This window comes from Ruditapes philippinarum, unplaced genomic scaffold (genome assembly GCF_026571515.1).
Source record: "Ruditapes philippinarum isolate M1 unplaced genomic scaffold, ASM2657151v2 ctg2676_1_1_1_1, whole genome shotgun sequence".
In the NCBI taxonomy this organism is placed as follows: domain Eukaryota; kingdom Metazoa; phylum Mollusca; class Bivalvia; order Venerida; family Veneridae; genus Ruditapes; species Ruditapes philippinarum.
In genome coordinates this window covers 213,495-235,009 of record NW_026852214.1, presented here as the reverse complement: position 1 = coordinate 235,009, position 21,515 = coordinate 213,495, and the positions used below count along the sequence as shown (strand labels likewise).

At 32.8% G+C, this 21,515-nt stretch overlaps 1 protein-coding gene and 1 long non-coding RNA gene across 3 annotated transcripts; one reads left to right on the top strand and one right to left on the bottom strand.

Moving 5' to 3' along the window:
* Window positions 1–210: 210 nt before the first annotated feature.
* LOC132752794 (uncharacterized) lies at window positions 211–7,213 on the bottom strand. 2 transcript variants are annotated; one of them, XR_009628859.1, is made up of 4 exons: window positions 6,593–7,213; window positions 2,773–6,195; window positions 1,642–1,766; window positions 211–1,260 (listed from the first exon to the last, which is right to left on the bottom strand). It is a non-coding gene; the product is annotated as an uncharacterized LOC132752794 (long non-coding RNA). The 2 variants fall into 2 exon arrangements; XR_009628860.1 differs by lacking the exon at window positions 1,642–1,766 and having other exon boundaries at window positions 213–1,260; window positions 6,593–7,210.
* Window positions 7,214–9,418: 2,205 nt separating this feature from the next.
* Window positions 9,419–14,990, top strand: LOC132752777 (uncharacterized). The gene is made up of 2 exons (XM_060743158.1): window positions 9,419–9,703; window positions 13,881–14,990. Exon 2 carries the CDS (start codon window positions 13,881–13,883, stop codon window positions 14,568–14,570), a length of 690 nt encoding a protein of 229 aa, XP_060599141.1. The 5' UTR covers window positions 9,419–9,703; the 3' UTR covers window positions 14,571–14,990.
* The last annotated feature ends 6,525 nt before the right edge of the window (window positions 14,991–21,515 follow it).

Below are 21,515 nucleotides of genomic sequence, written 5' to 3'. Positions count from 1 at the left end.
CACAGTAAAAATAGGCCAACAATCCTGTAAATTTATTAGACTTCCCGAATTTGAATTGAAAGGTTATGATGAAAATATAACATTCATAAGTTAAAAGTCTAGTCCTTTATTTCATTTAAAAAGTCATGAATCAACAAATGTATAAAAACAACACCAGTATCGCAATTTTTACTTACAAATAATAAATAAATAAATCTTGGTATAATTACACATTTACAATATATTTTTTTTAAATATCATAAAAATATGGATATATAATTACAATAACATAATGGCACAATTACTCTAAAACGATGTAATATCATTAGCTTGATTAAAACAAAAACAGTGCAATAATAAATTTCATAATTGATGTGAGGGTATAAATGAATAAAACAGGAATATCCTTTCAGTTAAAATCACGTGGTTAAGTTGGGTACTAGTAATTTCTTGTTGTATGGTACAAGGACATTTTGCTTTGAACTGGTAATGATAAATTAACCTTGACCATACACTCGGGCTTATGTCAGATCTTGTATTCTAGAGAACGGAGTTATCAGTTAAATTCAAGTTACACTTGTTATCGTTGGTCATTAAACATCGCGCACATTGGAAATCTTCGAGTACAACAGCCATTTGTGATTCTTTAGATATGACTTGTATAGAACACCGTGGTATAAATAATGAAGTCAATATCACTCTAGTGGAAAAAATGACTGGCACAAAAAAAAACACTTAAACTTATAAAGTTATCACGAAATATTCAAAGCTATAAAAACAACAGAAAACAGCCAGTTGAACTACCTGCCAAGAAATGACTACGACCTATTCAAAATAGTCGCAAAAAACAAATCCCTGACGACAATGTAAACCTAAGGTAACGGTCACGGATAACAAAACACTGACAACACGGTGTAAAACAAAGGTTATAATAACAACCACAGACAACGAAACAATTACCATATAGTGTTAAACTAGGATAAATATAAGTGCCGCAGTCAACAAAACATTGACATTGTAAACTATGGTACAGATAACGGTCACGTTCAACAAAACGCTTAAACAAAATTAAGATTAACTAAAGGTTAGTTGGGTGTCAGATTTTTGTAACCTCAGTGCTATTGTTAGACGAGTCTTCTTTATTTATCACAGAAACTTTGGTTTTAGAGTTCGACAAAGCTTTTTTCTCTTCTATTAATCGTTTATATTTTGGTCGGAAAAATAGCACAAGTATCACAAATGTTGCCGTAGTTTAACAACATGCCATCCACAGAAATGAATCTGAAAACAAAAAAGAGAAATATCAAAATATTTAATGTGCATGAAGTAGAACCATTTACCTATTTGTCGTTAATTCTAGTGTAATTATTAGTAAGTAATAGTGTAAGCTTTAACATCTACATATCTGCATAATATCATTGAACATTTGAGCGTTTAAAAGTATGTGTAAAGGACAGAATATTAATTAATAATTTTGATTATCAAAAGTATTACTTGTTTGTTTTGTGTCACACCCAAGTTGTCCCTCAATTTCTCGTCATAATGACCACATAGGAGAATAAACATGGTCTTAAATAAGTCAGTTTAGAATAATTGGGCTTCCGGAAGCTGAACTGAGAAAACATAATAAATGCTAAAGAAATTATATGGTAGTTAAATTACATGTAAAATCCTGTGGTATAAATGCGCCATCCTGCAAACACCAAGATTGCAGTTTACGCTCCCAATTCGGCAACGGACGTGCCAAAAACTGCATGGCAAACATAACTGCTATACCCTGAGTTGCTCTGTACCAAATACATGTTCCAATTTCCAAAAATTAATTGGATTATAGAAATCTACAACAAGCCCAATCAGTCCTATGGTAAATGTTGTCTGCAAAGTTCATGATTCGAAAAAACATGTATTCATAGTAGGTTGACTTAACTTCATAGGTACATCTTGATACACTAAAAACTGATAAAGGACAATTAAATGAATGGTAGGTGGAAAAGGCCATATATGAAAATTCAAAAGGTGAAAAAAAGCTTTGACTGATCGGGTATAAAATGGGTAAATAGTGAGAAAAGTAAGATTCTGGTGCCTTAACGCTTTTCTTGCTATATTCATTAAATAAATAATTCTCCTTCTTTAAATATTGAAGCTAAGAAGTTTTAAACTGGCAAAAGCAAATACTAAATGTGTCTAGTCAGAGTTTTCAGAATGCAAAAGCCGGTTTGGCTCTACACTGGTGGCACCGGCAGTTCATTATGGCCAACTGCATTCAATGATAAACGTGTTGAGATTCTCAAATAGACTTGTCAAACTTCCCTTTTGGGAACTGTCAATTATATTTAGATAAAAAATATAAGAAATTTAGCCAGGAATGCTGGGCACGGACAAACAGGCTTGTCTTGTTCTATACTGTCGACCAAATCCAAGCACTGTTAGGTTTAAATTGCCTACTGTTTCGGTAATGCTAGGTGAATGTCTCGCTAATTTAAAAAAATAGCAGCAAATATAGCATTATCCATGGCACAGGAGAATTTGTTGACGGGGATTCATCACCTGCTTGTCCTAAGGGGCAAGATTGTTACATTTTGTCTGCTGTTGTAAGATATGTAATCAAATTAAGCCTTTGTGTTATCAGGTGGAAGCCCATGTGTATGTAGGTGTGGGGTGGGAGGGGAGCAAAAATGACTTTCGTTTTTGAAATGTTACGGATGTGCAGGCTAGAGTGGCTCCATACTGGTATCAAAGCGAACCAGTTACAGGGGAATAAGAGTGAAAGCTCTACGCTGACTTATTACTTACCCACTTATAATGCAAAGTCCCGAACTTGTTGCCGCGGCTACAGGAAATGTCACCTCCACGGCTAACTCTAAACCTATAGGATACATGACCAAAGAAAAGCCACCAAACACCACTGAAATCACTGCTAACAAGACATGCATATCTCGCAATCTAGCTACCTAAAATACAAATACCATTTCAAAATAAAACAATATAAAAACATTTCTTAAATACTATTACGTAACCGTGTCTAAATGTCCTGTACATGTTATATTCAACACGTAAGGGCCATCGCCTATGAATGTGTTAATCTGAAGCGCGATAGTCGATAGTACGATGGTGAAAACACGAAATCACGAAACTACGATGGTGAAAACACGATAGTACGATGATGAAAACGCGATAGTACGATGATGAAAACGCGATAGTACGATGATGAAAACACGACAGTACGATGGTGAAAACGCGATAGTACGATGATGAAAACACGACAGTACGATGATGAAAACGCGATAGGACGATGGTGAAAACGCGATAGTACGATGATGAAAACACGACAGTACGATGATGAAAACTCGAAATCACGAAACTACGATGGTGAAAACGCGACAGTACGATGGTGAAAACACGATAGTTTATCGCGTTTTCATCATCGTAGTATCGTACTGTCGCGTTTTCATCATCGTACTTTCGCGTTTTCATCATCGTACTTTCGCGTTTTCACCATCGTAGTTTCGTGATTTCGCGTTTTCACCATCGTACTATCGACTATCGCGTTTCAGATCAACACATTCATAGGCAATGGCCCAAACGGCATTCCGTTATTATACGATGGCAAAAGATGCCCTCACGAATGGCACGATGTTATTACGATTAGATCCGAATTTGAACATTTTCTTATTCGTGTGTCCACCTGATGCCCAATTCGGGACAGTGTGACGCCTGCATAACAGTTTGCCGATTTATCAAAATACATGTAATGTGTTACGATTCATTTGAAATACTGTAATTCTATTGCACAAAAAATAATTCCAAACACTTTTAACGTTAAAATAACGATTTAAGAGCATGACAGCTGCTTCTCACTTGAAAAAAGTAGGGGTGAATGTGAAATTATTTGTAATAAAAGAAGCAAAATTTAAACGAATTAGTAGATTCTATTTGACTTTTATACAAAATACTTAATTACTATGCCAAATATTAACAGCCGCAAGATTGTTCAGGTAAATGACCGATCAGTCACTTTTTCGAAATTAAAACAGAAAACTAAAAAATCAAAAGCACTTTTAAGAAACGTCAAAATGTGTGTTTATAGTACTTTAAATTTTTTAATGACACCAGACTCTTCAAGTTTAACGTGTAGCGATACCACGAGACCTTAAGAATAAGGAACACGCACATTTTTGCCCAATTCAAGTTTTTTATTTTCAATATTTTTTTGATGTTACTACACTGAATTTAACGAGAGAAGGTGCAGAGTACCCGTATTTGTACAAGCTTCTCACGGTTTATTAAAACATGAAAAAGAACCTGAATTATTGTTGCTGAAAGCATTTGAGTATAGTCATTTTTCATAGTGTATTTCCCGAGGAATATAGTACAAATTCGAAGGTAAAAAACACGACACCCGGGGTTGCTGAATGAAAAACACCCACAAATGTTTTTTATCTGGCATAAATTGTGGTCGTCAAATTATAATACTTAAATTATTAAAGCTTTTTAGAAACAAACCTCAGCGTATTATTTTTTTTACTTTTTCTCTTTCTTTACAGATATTTTAATGATATGAAAAGTTTGGAAACTCAGATATATTTCCTCTCAGATTTTATCTTTCTATGAGAATTTAAAGTTCTCAGGTGTGTTTTATTTATAGAATATGACTCAGATAAATTTATGATGTTGTGGTTGTTTGTTTGTTTGTTGTCACTGATGTTGTTTGTTTGGGTTTTCTTTTGTTCATTTTCAATGACAATTCATCCCACAATGACTGAACTTGTTTTTCTTTAAAGTCCCATCATGATGCCCATTAAATGCTTTAATTTTTATTTCTTAAAAGCTTTTTTTTTATTTTCTTATTTCCTGCTTTATCAAAAAATGATACTCTTCTGTCATTCACCTGAACCATCTTTTTCCTCAGTTGCCCTTTGACAATTAGTGCAGTTATAGTAATGAATTATTTTGTATTAAAGTCAAAGTAACTTTTTGTAACATTTTGCTACTTTTATGAAAAAATATTTCACACACGTTCTTTCTGTAAAAACATTAAACATGATCTAAAAACCATGATCTAAATGTTATAATATTTATGTTTGCCCTTTCTAAAAATGAAAAAAAAAACTATTCGTTTCTGGCGAATAATGTGCCTTTAAGTTTAATGTAAAGTGGATGGTTTGTTAAAAGGTTAATTTAAGCAACTGACGAGAAATAACTTCACTAATTCTCTAAAGTTTATAATTCTCTCATGTATTTTTGTCGCAAAGATTGTTTATAAAATGTTTATAGAAGTGAATTCTTGTTATAAAATATTTCTTATGAATAATGTAAGAAAGGCATATTAGGCATAAAAATAAGAAATAAGACTTTGAAGGCAGGTAAATAACAGTTCGTTTTTTTTTTGCCTTTTTCTGCTTTGTATATAATACATAACTTATGATAAATATACAAATGGTTAAAATACAATAACATTGATTAAACTCAAGACTTCATTTCAATACGAAAAATTTATTTAAATATCTTTATGCTAAATAATAGGATAACTTTGTTTAATATGCCATTATTTGTATTGTTAACGCATACTAAAAACTGAATAAATATGTTAAAGGTACATGCTTCCAGATGATACAAACTATTTCAAGAAAATCACTCTTGAGAAATATGTACTATATGTTTTTAAGAAAGTAAAATAATTACCATTCAAGAAATAACTGTTTAACTACAAGCATTGCATATCCTTCTAAAGTTCGAGGAAAATGTATTGCCACATGCATGTATGCACATTGCATCAGTAATTGGAGGTCTTGAAACACATTTCCGACATACTGATCTTAGGTTTGATGAAAATGTGTTCCCACACGCATTTATACACATGGTGTCCGTAATTGGTGGAGTCCGAACACATCGGTTGCATATTCGTCGATATTGACTAGAAAACGTGTTGCCACAAGCTTTTATACACATTCTGTCAGTCAAAGGTACGCGTGTTACACACTTATCACATATCTGCCTGAGGTAGCTTGAAAATGTATTGCCGCACGCGTTACTGCACATGTCGTAGTCAATGGGTGGGTCGGCAGAGCATTCGCGACACGTCCGTCGCAAGTTAGTTGAAAATGTGTTTCCACATGCGTGTATACATCTCGTGGAGGAATGTGCCGCACCGTGCACACTTATAATAGCAATGTTAATGAAAAACCAAACAACAAAACTTTCCACGCCAAGCTTCATCTGCAAAATAAAGAAATAAAAAAAAATGTTTAAATCATAAAAAATATGATTGGAATACTGGGTAATTCAAGTGACTAATTCATTTTAATGTGTTTTTTAAGTTTAGTTTTGACGTGCAGTTTAGTAAAGACGACATAATTACATATTATCATTTCGTGCGAAAAAAAATAAATAAAAAATAGATAAAAAGAACTGTTGGTTGTTGTTGATTCACAAATATACTATTTTTAAATTTCAGCATTTCGTTCTGCCCTACGAAGATACAAATTGGTACGAAGCCATACATCATACATGTACATATAAAACAAAGATTTATAGATTTACTTAATACGATACTGAAACAACGAAATATTTATTTCAATTAAGGTTAACTGTATAAAAAAGTGAAATAATTTACCTTTTAAACAGCCAGGTTTCTGTACTGTGTACTAAATTGTCAAGATAAGTAGTCTATTTATAATGCATTATACCGGATGTTTTTTTTAACATTTCGCAGAATTCGCTCCCAGGTACCAAATAAATAAGACGCAAACAAAAACAACCTGAGCAAATGAAAACAATTTTATGGTAATCCTTTATTGTTGAATTATTTTAATGAATTACATCTGGAATGACGTACACATTATCCTCGAAACTTCCGCATTTTTGACAGTTGTCGGTAGTGTTGTTCTGTTAACGCTCATTTGAAGTATTGCATGTTAAACATTCGTCCTAATTTATTTTACGAAACAATCATCAAGGTCGAGTGCATTTAAACAAATATGGACTTTTTATTTTGTGAATATGATGTATTTAATTTATATACTAAAATAGAGAGAAATAAATCACATTCACCTAAAAACTGCAGTTTGGCAAACTTTTAGACAGAATGAAACACCGTTATTTGTTTCAACGCCGCTAAATGTTGTAATTCCTTCTAATTATCGTAACCGTCGCTAAATGTCGCAAAATCTTCTACACTGTTAATTGTCGTAATGGTTACATTAAATATCGTACGATTTTCCCTTGCCGTTAAATATCGCAACGCTACCGTTTAATGTCGCAAGATGTATATTCATGTGAAATTAAGTTAGCGAGTGGTACATATATTATAATTGAGCCGCGTCATGACAAAACCAACATAATGGGTTTGCGACCAGCATGGATCCAGACCAGCCTGCGCATCAGCGCAGTCTGATCAGGATCCATGCTGTTCGCTTACCAACACAATTACAAGTAGAGAAACTGATAGCGAACAGCATGGATCCTGATTAGACAGCGCGGATGCGCAGGCTAGTCTGGATCCATGCTGGTCGCAAACGCATTACGTTGGTTGTGTCGTGACGCGGCTCAATTATTACAATAAACATTAAGTAAATGTCTACACATATCTAGTAATTTTTGACCCGGTCCAAAAGCTGACTCAAGATAAAAAAAAAAAGCTTTTTAAAGTTGATTGGCCTGCAATGATTACATTTTTCAGAAATATTTCAAGTACTGGTAAAACAGAAGGAATAATTTGGATATTCTTACAAAATATTTCTAATTAAATCTGGTTCTTCATGATTTGATATGGCATTTATAATTATAATGAATAACTAATATTTTGTTCAAGAACATTTTATTGTCAACATCCATATATAATTTCTTCATTGTCCGTTATCACACATGATAATTAATACTATATTTATGGTATTGCATTTAAATGTCCTTTTTATTTGCAATTAAAACCCATTGATTAAAATATAGTACGAAACTGTGTTACATGTTATACTAATCTTTATCTTTAAATATAAACACTGGGATAGTGCGTCTATTAAGGACGGCTTGGAATTATTCCTGGAAAAAAAGAGTGATGAATCACAATTTATTAATATAGTTCTTTGTAAAAGTTACAGTGAGCGAATGTATACAATCAATATGTATATAATACAATGATACAATTTTAACTTTAAAAACAATAATGAAATACAACATCATTGCAAATATGACGACAATTAATATCTTATATCTTAGATAAAAGTAACGAAATTTGCATTTTACTAATGTAAAACATAAAGAATTGACTTTATAATAATTATGGGGAATATGATAGCGATAAGATTCATTTATGTAGAGAACTCGCTTATGCTGTGAAAGGTAGATGAACCTATTCATATTAATGAAAATACAATCATGTTTTACTCACATTGTTTATGAATTATCAAACACTTATATACAGTAACATAATGCAAGATCTAGACAATGTAAACCATTATCTATTTACATATAACTCATTTTAAGCAACTACAACACATATCTCATGTCTATTTTTACAACTAGAAATATATAATTTTATCAAATTTTGCCATGAAATGATTTACAATAATTAATTTATTTTATTAGAATTTAGCAGAAATCTTTACATCATACTTTGAGTGAAAAATATGTTTTGTACTTGACATATTAAAATATATTGTATTACCAATAGAAAAAATAAACAATGAGAAACTCAACATACCTGGAATAATAAATCCACAAACTTAAAAGACTAATGAATCACAATTTAATATAGTTCTTTGTCAAAGTTACAGTGAGCGAATGTAGGTATGTATATGAACTACAACTGAACAAAGCAGAAAAATATTAAACTATTATTCTAGGAAACTATTATTATTTTAAAGTTGTAGTACCTGCCTAAAAATTATAGTTACTAATTTTTTGCAAGCCTGATTAGCTTTTCTCAAATTATTCATAAGAAATATATCATAACAGTAGACTCATAACAAGAATTCATTTGTACGAAAATTATATCCACAAAGTTTGCGACAAACATACGTGAGAGAATGTATAACTCGTTAGAGAAATGGTAAAGTTAAACCACTCACTTTATGGCTGGAAAATAAACATTGATGGCTGGAAAATAAACATTCAACTAAAAGGCATATTATAGATCTACGTCAGACACGAATCCTTTTTTTCTCCCAGATATATGACAGCTGAGTATCTTTTTGGAAAGTTTTTTCAACTATAACAGGAAACCAAAAAATAAAAAAGTTTGAGATATTAAAATTAAAGCACTTATCGGGCATAATGGGCCTTTAAAAACAAGTTCCATTTGTTCAGTCATTATGTTTTGAATTGTCATGTAATTTGAAGATGAACAGAAAACAACAACACAAAAACATAAATTTTAACTGAGTCATATTCTGTAAATAGAACACATCTTTTATGAAGCCAAGCACTTTAAATGTTCATAGACAGATAAAATCTTGGAGGAAATATATCTGAGTTTCTTAACTGTTCATCTGTAAAGAAACGGAAAACGCAAAAACATAAACAGCATGAACAAATTTTCATACGCTGATGTTTGTTTCCATGAAGCTTTTATCTATTATGTTATCTCAAAACGTGGTAGCATGCGAAAATGATGTAAATATCCGGTAAAATCAAACTTACTCAGATTATTCATAGCAATCCCGGATTAATAATTCAAGTTCTAAACGTTATTAAACTGGATATTGGGGGTAATACGTCATTGAAAGTAAAGGTACGGTATTTATTTTGTTGTTGTGGTTGTTGTTTATGTTTTATTTGTTTTGGGGTTTTTTGTGTTTCTTTTTTAAATGTCGCACTTGTCGCTAAATGTCGCACAATTGCCGCTTTATGTTGCAACCGCCGCTTAATGTCTCAAAATATTTTGCCGTGAAATATCGCAGCACTGATGTAAAATGTCGCACCATTTTCCCTTACTGTTGAATGTCCAAACAATATCGTTAAATGCCGCAATATCTAAATTCACACTGTGATATTATAGGAAAAAATCTGTGTCATTAAAACGTGTTTCTGGCACAAAGACATATTGAAATCTATATAATAGAATTTGTTTAAACTTCGAAGGAGCTTCTAAAGGTCAAAAATAATTGTGTAAATTTGACTAATGTTAACAACATTGCACCTTTACACAACTGGAACCTGAATGATTTTAAAAGTATGGAGGTACATGTAATGGCTGACTAAATTTAGAAACTTGAACTTGAAAATATGGACGCTTGAAAAGTGCATTTCACAAATTCAGCAGGTAAGATAAGACTTGCAAAAATGTACAGTCTTACCAATGTCAGACTTGTCGTCTGCTAAAGTTTAATCTTTTTTTCTTTGTTAGTTACCTTTAGTTACCTTTTTTATTACAAATAAAAAGTCGAATACAAAAATTAATATGTACTTTGGCAAAAATGTCCCCATGTTAAAATCAAAGTGTGAAATATATCTCTAATAATAAATGCATATAAAACGTTTTTAAAACGTTCATGTATAGCAAAATTAAAATAATTTTATCATATACAAAGAATGAAAAGTAGAAAAAACTTAAAACTCAAAGTTTTCCAAGAAATTACATACGATTTATTTAAAATTTCATAGCGGACCAAAAAGGATGTAACTGTTAACCCGCTCGGTTTCCGTTACTAGTGTTGTATAAAATACATTCAAGACATATCTGTAAAAAAACCTCTTATCAATAACAATAAGGAAATGACATAATTTTAAGGTGTGCCCTTTTTTTAAAAGCCAACAAGACGCACAAAGGCGTTCAAAATCAGCCACCATACATATATACACAGTTACTTTTTATCTAAGCTCCTTCAAAGTTTAAACAAATTCTATTATACAGATTTCAATCTGCCTTTATGTCCATGAAACTGTAGCATGATTATGCCTTTAAACTTTTGTTAGTTACTTTTTTCTCAAGATGGAAAAGTTATTTATCAATGCGAGAGGTGTACAGAAGAGATACGTTGTAATGACACACATTAAAAGTAATTTAAAATCACACAGTGATCATTAATTCAATGTCATTTTACACTACCAGGGAGGCGGAACTGTTACACACGAGGGATGGAGTTCTTTATGATAACTTGTCAGGAGTTCTTGTGATAACTGTCACGGAGTTCGTCGGAAAACTTTTGTGAATTCCAACGGACTATGTGACAGTTATCACAAAAACACCTGCCAAGTTATCATAAGAACTCCATCCCTCGTGTAAACAGTTCCTCTCCCGTGACCTCCTGAAAATATAACGAATGACCCAACGTCTATGAACTCAACAGTGAGTGGCATAACATATTACTTACATACATAATAACAGATAACTGACATACATAGGGAAATTTGGTCGTAGCGAATCTTGTTTTGTCCTGTAACTGCGTGTCAATATAAATATGTTCAGATGCACCTTTCACATTAATAACATTTTTTCTGTCATCAGAAATGTTTATCAAATAACAGTTTAAGGGCTCAAACGTGGATAAAGGTACAATACATATAATAAAATTAATAGAAGAGTGAGCTTGAATTTTCCTTCATCATAGGCAGCCTCGAAAATACATTTGAGTCGCGCCACGACAAAACCAACATAATGGGTTTGCGACCAGCATGGATCCAGACCAGCCTGCGCATCCGCGCAGTCTGATCAGGATCCATGCTGTTCGCTTACAGACCCTATATCAAGTAAAGAAACTGATAGCTAACAGCATGGATCCTGATCAGACTGCGCGGATGCGCAGGCTGGTCTGGATCCATGCTGGTCGCAAACCCATTATGTTGGTTTTGTCGTGACACGGCTCATTTCTGCCTACAATTGCAGCATTTATATAACATTATTAAGAAAGGACAAACTGTGATGATACTTTGCAGACACATGAAGTACATGAGTTTAGTGATGATTGCGTAAATGAAATTTGTTAAACTGCAATCTGATTGTGGCAAATACTAAGTCGTATGGTAAAATACTTGTAATACCGATGATACTGCACGCAAACACACAGACACTTTGGGTGAGGAGCTCAAAAGGCCTTTAAAACCCAAATAAAATGTATGTTTGTCAATCCAGGCACATTTATTTGTTATATATATATCATTAACACTTAATATAAGCTGTTCCGAGAGAAATCATATTTCAACGTCTATAAAAATATACAAGATAAAAAGGCTCGCCGAAAAAATCCACACCAAACCTTCCCTCAAAATCACCTTGTATTTTATTATATTTCCAATATTTTCACATAATCATTTTGTCCATCAACACAGTGGACATTATTCTCCACGATGATGGTCAATTCTAAACTTCAACATCAATACAAACAAGGCAACACGCGAAATAAACATCAAAATAATCGCTATTTTACTGCATTTACACAATCTTTCGATAATTTCAAACTTGTCTCTCTTCAAATGCGACTCGCTTGAGAACCAACACAATTATAAATGAATGGCTCATGCTATAGGCGGACAGATTCCCATATTCAAAGCGTTCTAATTAACGTTATCATTGCGACATTTAACGGCAAATTATTTTAAGACTTTTAGCGGTGATTGCGAGATTGTAACGACAAGTGCGACATTTAGCGTCGTTGCGACATACAAAGTGTAATATTAGTGTAAAATGATAATTTAAAATTACTGTAATAGACGCGTTTGTAGCACTAAAATGTCATTTTCTTTAGGAATTATTTTAATTTTGTATACTTTGTAATAACACTAAATATTTGAAATGTTTTTTTAATCAATTGCTGTTAAGAAAAGGAATTACAACATTCCATATCATTTTAATGTTCCATATACCCATTTAAAGTTTACATGAAACCTAATGCAAAATTTTACCTCATTTACACAAAACACAGAATGCCTGTAATTCAATACTAAGGCCATCAGGTATATCTCTTGAAGGCGTTTGGGCAAAATGTAACATTATTTTCTCCATTTATTGTTCCGGTTCAATATCAATTCCAAAGATAAACTTTCCGAATCGTCTCAGTTGTGTGTTGATCTATCTTTAACGGAAGGGTTTTCATAGAACTTTGGTCATTATTTGAATGCCTATACATATATGTATTAAATATTTAAATAATGATTAGATACGATACCTCGAGGTGAAATGCTTTTGGCCTCGTTAAGAATACCCCTCAGCTAACATTTTTGACGATATGCAAATTGCGAGCTGCCACATTTGAAAATCGATGGTTTGAGCATTTCACTTCGTGACAGATCCATATTTCCTATATATTTCTTGATGACTTCTCATAAAATATCTACTTGAAGATATGATTGAAAAGATGTGGAGGTAAAAGTGATACTTAAAGGTCACATTAAAAACTTTCTGAATGTTAAATTAGCTTAAAAAATCAAAATCTACTTTGTGTTTTTAAATTAGCCTAAAAGATCTAATTAATCTAAAATTAGTCCTGCAAAATATAATAAGTGTTAAATTTGCCAATGTTAAAAAATACCTAAAGATGTACTTAATGTCAAAATAGCCTACTTAATGTTAAACTAGCCCTAAAAAATCTACTTAATCTTGAATCAGCCCTAAAAAATCTACTAAATAAAAAGTCTACTTAATGTGAAATTAGCCCTAAAAATAAACCCATGTTAAATCAGCCCGAAAAGAATGCTTAGAGTTAAATTTCTCCGAAGAATTCTACTGAATGTGTTAAATTAGCTCTAAACATCTACTTAATGTTAAACTCGCCCTTAAAAACCTAATTAATGTTAAATTAGGCTTAAAAAGAAAGCTTCAAAAGGCAACTGTGTCAGGTAAAAGTCAATTTGAAATTTTGTTTCATTCATGTCTAACAAAATACAACTTCGGTGATATATAGCTGTCATTTGGATTCTCTTGTTTTAACTACTTTGTACGTAATTTTTATATAACGATATTGATTTTGCAGATGAGGCCAACATTAATATTTCTTGTTGTGGACGTTTTCATCCACTCTTCTACCATTAGTGTGCAAGCGCATTCCTCCACAAGATGTATTTACGCATGTGGAAACACATTTTCATCTAATTTGCGACAGACGTGTCGCGAATGCTCTGCCGACCCACCCATTGACTACGACATGTGCAGTAACGCTTGTGGCAACACCTTCTCCAGCTTTCTGAGACAGATATGTGACCAATGTGCTATACGTGTTAATCCTACAAGCAGAATGTGTATAAAAGCTTGCGGTAACACGTATTCTAGTCAATATCAGCGTATATGCAACCGATGTGTTGTCGACCCGCCCGTTGACTACGACATGTGCAGTAACGCGTGCAGCAACACATATTCAAGGAACCTAAGACATATATGTGACATGTGCGCAATACGTGTACCTTTGACTGACAGAATGTGTAGAAAAGCTTGTGGAAACACGTACACCAGTCAGTATCTGCGTATATGCAGCCGTTGCGTTCAGACACCGCCAATCACAGATGCGATGTGTATACATGCTTGCGGTAACACATTTAATGCGTACTTACGTCAGATTTGTCGGCAATGTGTTGCATCACCACCAATTACTGATGCAATGTGTGTGCATGCATGTGGAAATACATACTCTCAGAACTATCGACTGATTTGCAGGATGTGCAATTAAACGTTCCATTCGATAGGTATACAAGTACCTTACCTACAGACAGCTGTTAAAATGCAGAGGAAGAATGAACAATCTGTATATATTTATTGCAACAAGCAGTAGTTGTTATGGTCCTTTTTGTTATAGTATTATGTTATAACATAAATTTCAGATCAAGATAAATCCAACCCTTAACTGCCCTTTGACAAACTGTTGGTCATGATAATAACTGTTTTAAAATTCTAAACTCTCTATACAGAGAGCCATATGACAAATCAGAATACAAAAATCTTGCGTTTTCTGGTCCCGGCTGAATAGTTCAAGCTATGTTTCATAAACAACTGCCGGAAGTGATTTAATGATATCGACGAACACAGACATTGTTTACTTAAACTGCTTTCCTGCTCTCTTTTTTATTAAAGGCACATCATGTCTCAGAAACGATTGTTTTTCCTTCTTTAAAAATGACAAACTTGACTTGACTTTAAAAATGGTTTAAGGGCATGTTAGATACTTATAACCAGAGGAAAGTAGCGGTGACTGAAATTATTTGTCATAAAAGTAGCAAAATGTTAACAAGGTTGTTAAATACTCATTCACTATGACTGTACTGTTTGCAAAAAAGCAAAAGAAGCAAGCAATAAAACTATAACAGGGCACACAAAAACCCCCTGCTTTTGAAAAGTCAGAATAAAGGCACTTCTAAGGCATAATGATCCTTAAAATGATGAGCGGAAATTTAATCTGTAACCCTTAACCTGCTGGAATCGAAAAGGATTAGCATGTGCCACCGTTTTAAAGCCAGGCCAGCCTTCACATTAGTGCAGTTTTACCAGCCTCTATACCCTTGGCTAATCACTTCCGTTGTAAAGCCACCAAAAAAAAAAAAACAAAGCCGAAACAGGTAAACACAGTTTGTGAAAATATTCGGGTTTATTTTAAATATGCTTGTTTTTCAAAAATCTACGAATGCTATGCCACGTAAAACATTTTCCTCATCAGTTTGCATATTAACTCGGTTGTTTTTGCTACGTTGGGACATTTCTTTAGTGATCTCTTTACCGTAAAGTAAATGTATGCCAAAATTATCGTGCATGAAACATTATCCTAGCCTACCCTTTAGCTCAACACAAAAAAAAATATTTCAAAGAGCTTAGTTGAAAATAAAATATTTACATTTGTTCAAATGTGATCGAGTCATCGAAACGGTGCTGGCGCCATCGGCAATGTGAAAGAGCTCTCGCGTATGTGATTGAGCCATTACAAACATATATTGTGGAATTATTCCGACTTGATTAAGAATCTTCATTTTGAATGAGATAGGTTTTTATGTTCGTGTGTATTCTAGGCTTAATGAGGGTCCATCCGCTCTTTTCAGGCACTGACTCCGGACATATCACCATTCATGTCCTTAAATGTTATTATCAACCAAAAGGTGACATATAAATTTTGAATTCAGTTATTCACTGAATGATACTAAATATGTATGCAGGTCGGTTTTTGTGATGATACTATTTTGATGCACAGATGTCAATGAGACCATTACTAATTATATGCGTCATATAGAAAAAGGTTTTGCTGCCATAAGAAATGAGCATATATTTCGGACGAGAAGGTTATGCACCTGACACATGTTTTCCGTATGCATTGCCGAAATGCATGATTATTCTATTCACTTTTTCACAGTCGAATTGGGATGAAATTTTAGCCAAGAAAAAGAGGATCCTTTTTTAATTTTGTGTAATACTAATAATGAGAATACCCAAATCCGGTGAAATATAAAATACATTATAGCACATGGTAAGATTTAGCAAATAATATAAAAAATAATGTTCTATTTTAATGTTTTCTTGAGTGTAGAACGTTAAAGTTGCAAAAATGGCGTCTTTGATCAAGATTATTCGATTTGCTTTTTGAAACTTGGTCCTTGGGTGTCTTTTATCGGGTTTCACCGGTGTCGTGTGCCGAAGATTCATTCCTGATTGAATGTTTATTGTTTTGACACTAACTTTTAAATAATATTGCATTGCTTTGGCGAAATGTACTTCGTGCTAAACACCACGCTTAAACATTTCATGAATGTAAAGTTTTTATCAACTCGTGCAATTTTGTCTATTTTTGAATATTAATCGCCACAATTTATCGACACTTATCATATGTTTGTATTGTCTCCAAAACATTTGCTAGAGCTCTTTCACAAAGTCGATGGCGCCAGCACCGTGTCGATGTCAGCCGTAATAGGTTTCATTTATACACATCACTCAGCCAACCATATTTTATATATACTGTAAGTAAATTACAGAAGAAAGATCCTCTGTTCTGTTCTTTATGTTAATGTTAAATGGCCAGAATTCTTAAATCACTATCTAGTATGTTGAAATTTTAAAGATCATAAATTCGAGCCTGTAACCATGAATCGAAACGTTTCGACACTACTTGTAATACATTGTACATCGAGCGGTATATCATGTTCAAAATGAAGTGGCAGAGAACAAGTATCCGTGAGTGATGACGCTCATTCCAGCGTAAATGGTCTCAAAATGGCAGACACATCTGTGGACCTAATAAACCAATGTTTGCCGATTTAATTGATACAGCTATGGATAATAGACCAGTAAAATCCTGTTAATTTATTAGCCTTCCCTCAGTAAAAATAGGCCAACAATCCTGTAAATTTATTAGCCTTCCCTCAGTAAAAGTAGACCAGCAATCCTGTAAATTTTTTAGCCTTCCCACAGTAAAAGTAGACCAGCAATCCTGTAAATTTATTAGCCTTCCCTCAGTAAAAATAAGCCAAAAATCCTGTAAATTTATTCGCCTTCACTCAATAAAAATAGGCCAACAATCCTGTAAATTTATAAGCCTTCACTCAGTTTAAAATAGACCAACAATCCTTTTAATTTATTAACCTTCACTCAGTAAAAATAGGTCAACAATCCTGTAAATTCATTAGCCTTCCCCAAGACTTTTTTGGCTGTTTTAATCTTTTAACTTAAAAGATTATGATGAAGATATAACATACATTAGTTTAATGTCTAGTCCTTTATTTCAGTTAAAAAGTCATGGATCAACAAATGTATAAAAAAACAACACCAGTATCGCAATTTTCACTTACAAATAATAAATAAATAAACCTTCGTATAATTACACAATAACGATTTTTTTTCAAATATCATAAAAATATGGATATATAATTACAATGACATAATGGCACAATTATTCTAAAACGATGTAATATCACTTTTACTAATAAAAGTTGGATTTAAACCAGAAATGTCGAACGACACATATGCTCCCCTTTCTAGCCCTTGACTCACATTTGTAATTTTGTTATAGAAACTTGCCATAAATGGGTACATGGACGTGTTCAGTTATGGAAAAAAGGCAAATAATGACATACTAGTTATATACAATCAATATGTGAAATATAAAGACCTTGACCTTTGAACTAGTGACCCCATTATGACTAATAAATATGTGAAATATCAAGATAAAAAGTTTTCAAGGTAATAAGATGAAACCATGTAATATGTTTAAGGCCACCTTGACATTTCAACTACAGATCCTTAACTCAATAGGGGTCATCTTCTACATATGGCTATTTGATATGTGAAATATGAAGACTTTGTAATAATAGTTTTCATGATAATGAGCAAAAACCATTCCGACATTTAAGGCACCTGTGACCTTGACCTTTGACATAATGATCCCGATATAAATAGGGGACATTTACTATTTATGACAGATCAATATTTAAAATACAAAGACTTTGTGATAAATAGCTTTCAAGATAATCAGTGGAAACCATACAACAATTCAAGGCTCCTGTGACCTTGACCTTTATCCTAGTGACCCCAAAATCAATGGGGGTCATCTACTAGTTATGACCAATCACTATGTGAAATATGAAGATTTTGTGATAAAAATCTTCCAAGATAATAAGTGAAAACCATTCTGACCTTAAGGACCCCTGTGACCTTGACCTTTGACTTATTGACCCCAGAATCTACAGGATTCATTAACTAGTTGTGCCCAATCACTATGTGATATATGAAGACTTTGCGATAGATAGTTTTCAAGATAATAAGTGGAAACCATTCTGACATTTAAGGCCACTGTGACCTTGACTTTTGACCTGGTGACTCTTAAATCAATAGGGGTCATCTACTACTTATGATCAATTAGTATATGAAATATGAGGACTTTGTAATAAAAGTTTCAAAGGTAATAAGCGGAAACCATTTTAACATTTAAGGCCCCTGTGACCTTGCCCTTTGACCTTGTGACCCCAAAATCAATAGGGGTCATCTACTAGTTATGACCAATCAGTATGTGAAAAATGAAAATTTTGTGATGAAGAGTTTTTAAGGTAGCTCGCTACTTTCCGACCGAAATATGACAACATCTCAGATCTTGATGATTTTTGGTATGCAAACGTATAAATATGTGAGCTTTACTTCTGCAGTATTATTTTATAAATAAACAGCGTTACTGTGACGTCAAAGCGCCCTCTATCGGTGGCGGCGAAATTGCGTCTTTTTTATCAATAAACCGGTCTGTCCTTATCAATTTTCATCCGATTTCATTCATTTTAATTTTATAATGTTCAGTGAACGTATGTCTTTGTAATGATGTCTTTCTTTAACATTTACTTAATAGTCTGCGATTCTACGTCATTTTTCTCTACGTTCTGACGTCCATATTTGATGCAAATATCGCGCGATATCGCAATAAAGATTGTGTAATAAAAAAAATTCAACACGGTGAATTTTGCTATAATTTTCCGAGCGTGTAGTGAGATAGTGAAGGAAAGTATTTATGCAATAAAACTATAGGGTCAACGCGTAAGATATTTTGCTATTACTGTTTTAAAATAAAATAAAGGGTGAGTGAAACGTAATGATTTTGGTGACGTTAATAGATGTTGGAGTTCAAAGAATAATACCAAATAACAATTTTCTTACGTCAAACATTACGATAGTAAGTATAAACAACACAGATGAAATGTATATTTTTTAAATTGTTGATTATTTTCTCATTGAAAGCATGCGCTAGATGAGCACATTTACAATGTTTAATCCGACAATCCCTTTTAAAATACTTTCCTAATTTGCAGGACACAGTCTCATACATCTTTTAATTTTAATTTTATAATGTGATGTTGTTAAAGTGTTATATTATGATATGAATTAACTAGTTTCAGCGCAAAAAATAAGATTTGCATATTGCTGTATGAATGAAGTAAGACTATTAATAGTTTGCTTAGCTTATACCCGTAGAATATTTATTTTACGTTACATTCAGCTTTTAAACACTTTCATAAAATCACATAAAGGCAGACGAGCCTCGGTGTCAAAACACATCGTAAAAATACAATTAAAATAGATATGCATACAAATGTGCCGAAATAAGTGATAAATGAAATTCAGAAATAATATTCAAATATGTTAAAGGGACTCCACTGAGGTTTTTTACATGATGGAACTGAAAATATTTTTTCCAGATAAATGTACCATTTGATGTAGGTTTAGACCATTAATCTTTGTGCAAAATTTCAGAGCATTCGCGCACTTCGATCTTCCAGAATAATTATTCAAAATGAAAAGCGTTTAAACGCTTTTCAACCAAATCGGGCTAACAAAAGCATAAAAATACGATTTTCAATTTATTTCAAAGTATATTTCTTAACTATCTAGTTTATATTTTTGTTTAAAGTGCCCCAGGTCATTTATGTAAGAAATTCAAATGTTATGTGTTTGGCTTTTCAACCTCAGTGGAGTCCCTTTAAGAATATTTAAAACCAAACTGTACAAGAAACAAAAACCTTTATTTTATTTTTATTTTTGCTTACCATTTTTAAGTCTGTGCAATACATAGATTATATAATCATAATCTAATTAAAATGTCATGATAATGTCATGATAATTAGAAAATGAGCACTTATGTGACAAACTATGAACTATTTTGGAAGCAAAATCATACTGAATAAAAAAAATATAAGCATATTCGCAACTGCAGACTCGAATGTGAAACACCCAATATAACCTATACTCAACTCGGATTTATTACCGCTTTTTCATTACAGTATAACATAGCGGGCTCAAAGTATTATTTATTTCTAAAGAGTTCCACTACATTTTACCTCTGTAGAGCAACCACTCTAGGCAACAAAGGGGATTTCTCTGTAAAGGTTATACTGTATATTTAAATTAAATACAAAATATAATTATTAAATAACTTGTGCAACTTTTGTTACCACTGAATACGAATAATGTATTATGTTGCCGTGATCTTGTTCATTCTTTAATATAATACAGTTTGCTTTAAAACAAAAATAAAAAAACAAGAAAAAAATAAACAACCTCAAAACACACACCAAAAACACGTGCTTATAATGTTAGCAATAAAATGGACTTCTCCCTTATTAAGGGAGATCATAATCAGGTTTTTAATTTTGAATATTTTTCTGTTGCCACGTTGTAATCGGTAAAGTGGTCTTACGCTGAATTCGGAAGGCATGGATTCGAGACACGATTGCGTATTGTACTAATAGATTATCCTTTAGAATTGTTTACTGTGTATGAAATGTTTCAAGGTCCACCTCGGACTCCTGTCATTCATTTCCAAAGAGAAGTTGATACTGTGAGAAACACTGGTTTCGTTAAATTCCCTCCGCTATAATTGAAATGCTGTTGAAAGCGGCGTTAAACCCAATATTAGAAAAATAAGAAGATATAAAACATAAAATGCATAGTTCATTATTTTGATAGGCTCTACATAGCACTGCATTATGTGCAGACAAAAAACGAGCTTCTCCCACAACCATAATCACACAAATTGAGAATCCTACATAATTGCCTTCAGTACAAGGGCATCTGTATTTAATATGCAAAATTCTCCGCTTCTGAACATAAAAAATAAATCAACGGATATTTCGCCTCTAATCGAAAAATGATCGCGGTTTCA

What these genes read in the sequence shown, in the direction of transcription:
- LOC132752777 (XM_060743158.1), top strand. Translation starts at nt 13,881, where the DNA reads ATGAGGCCAACATTAATATTTCTTGTTGTGGACGTTTTCATCCACTCT.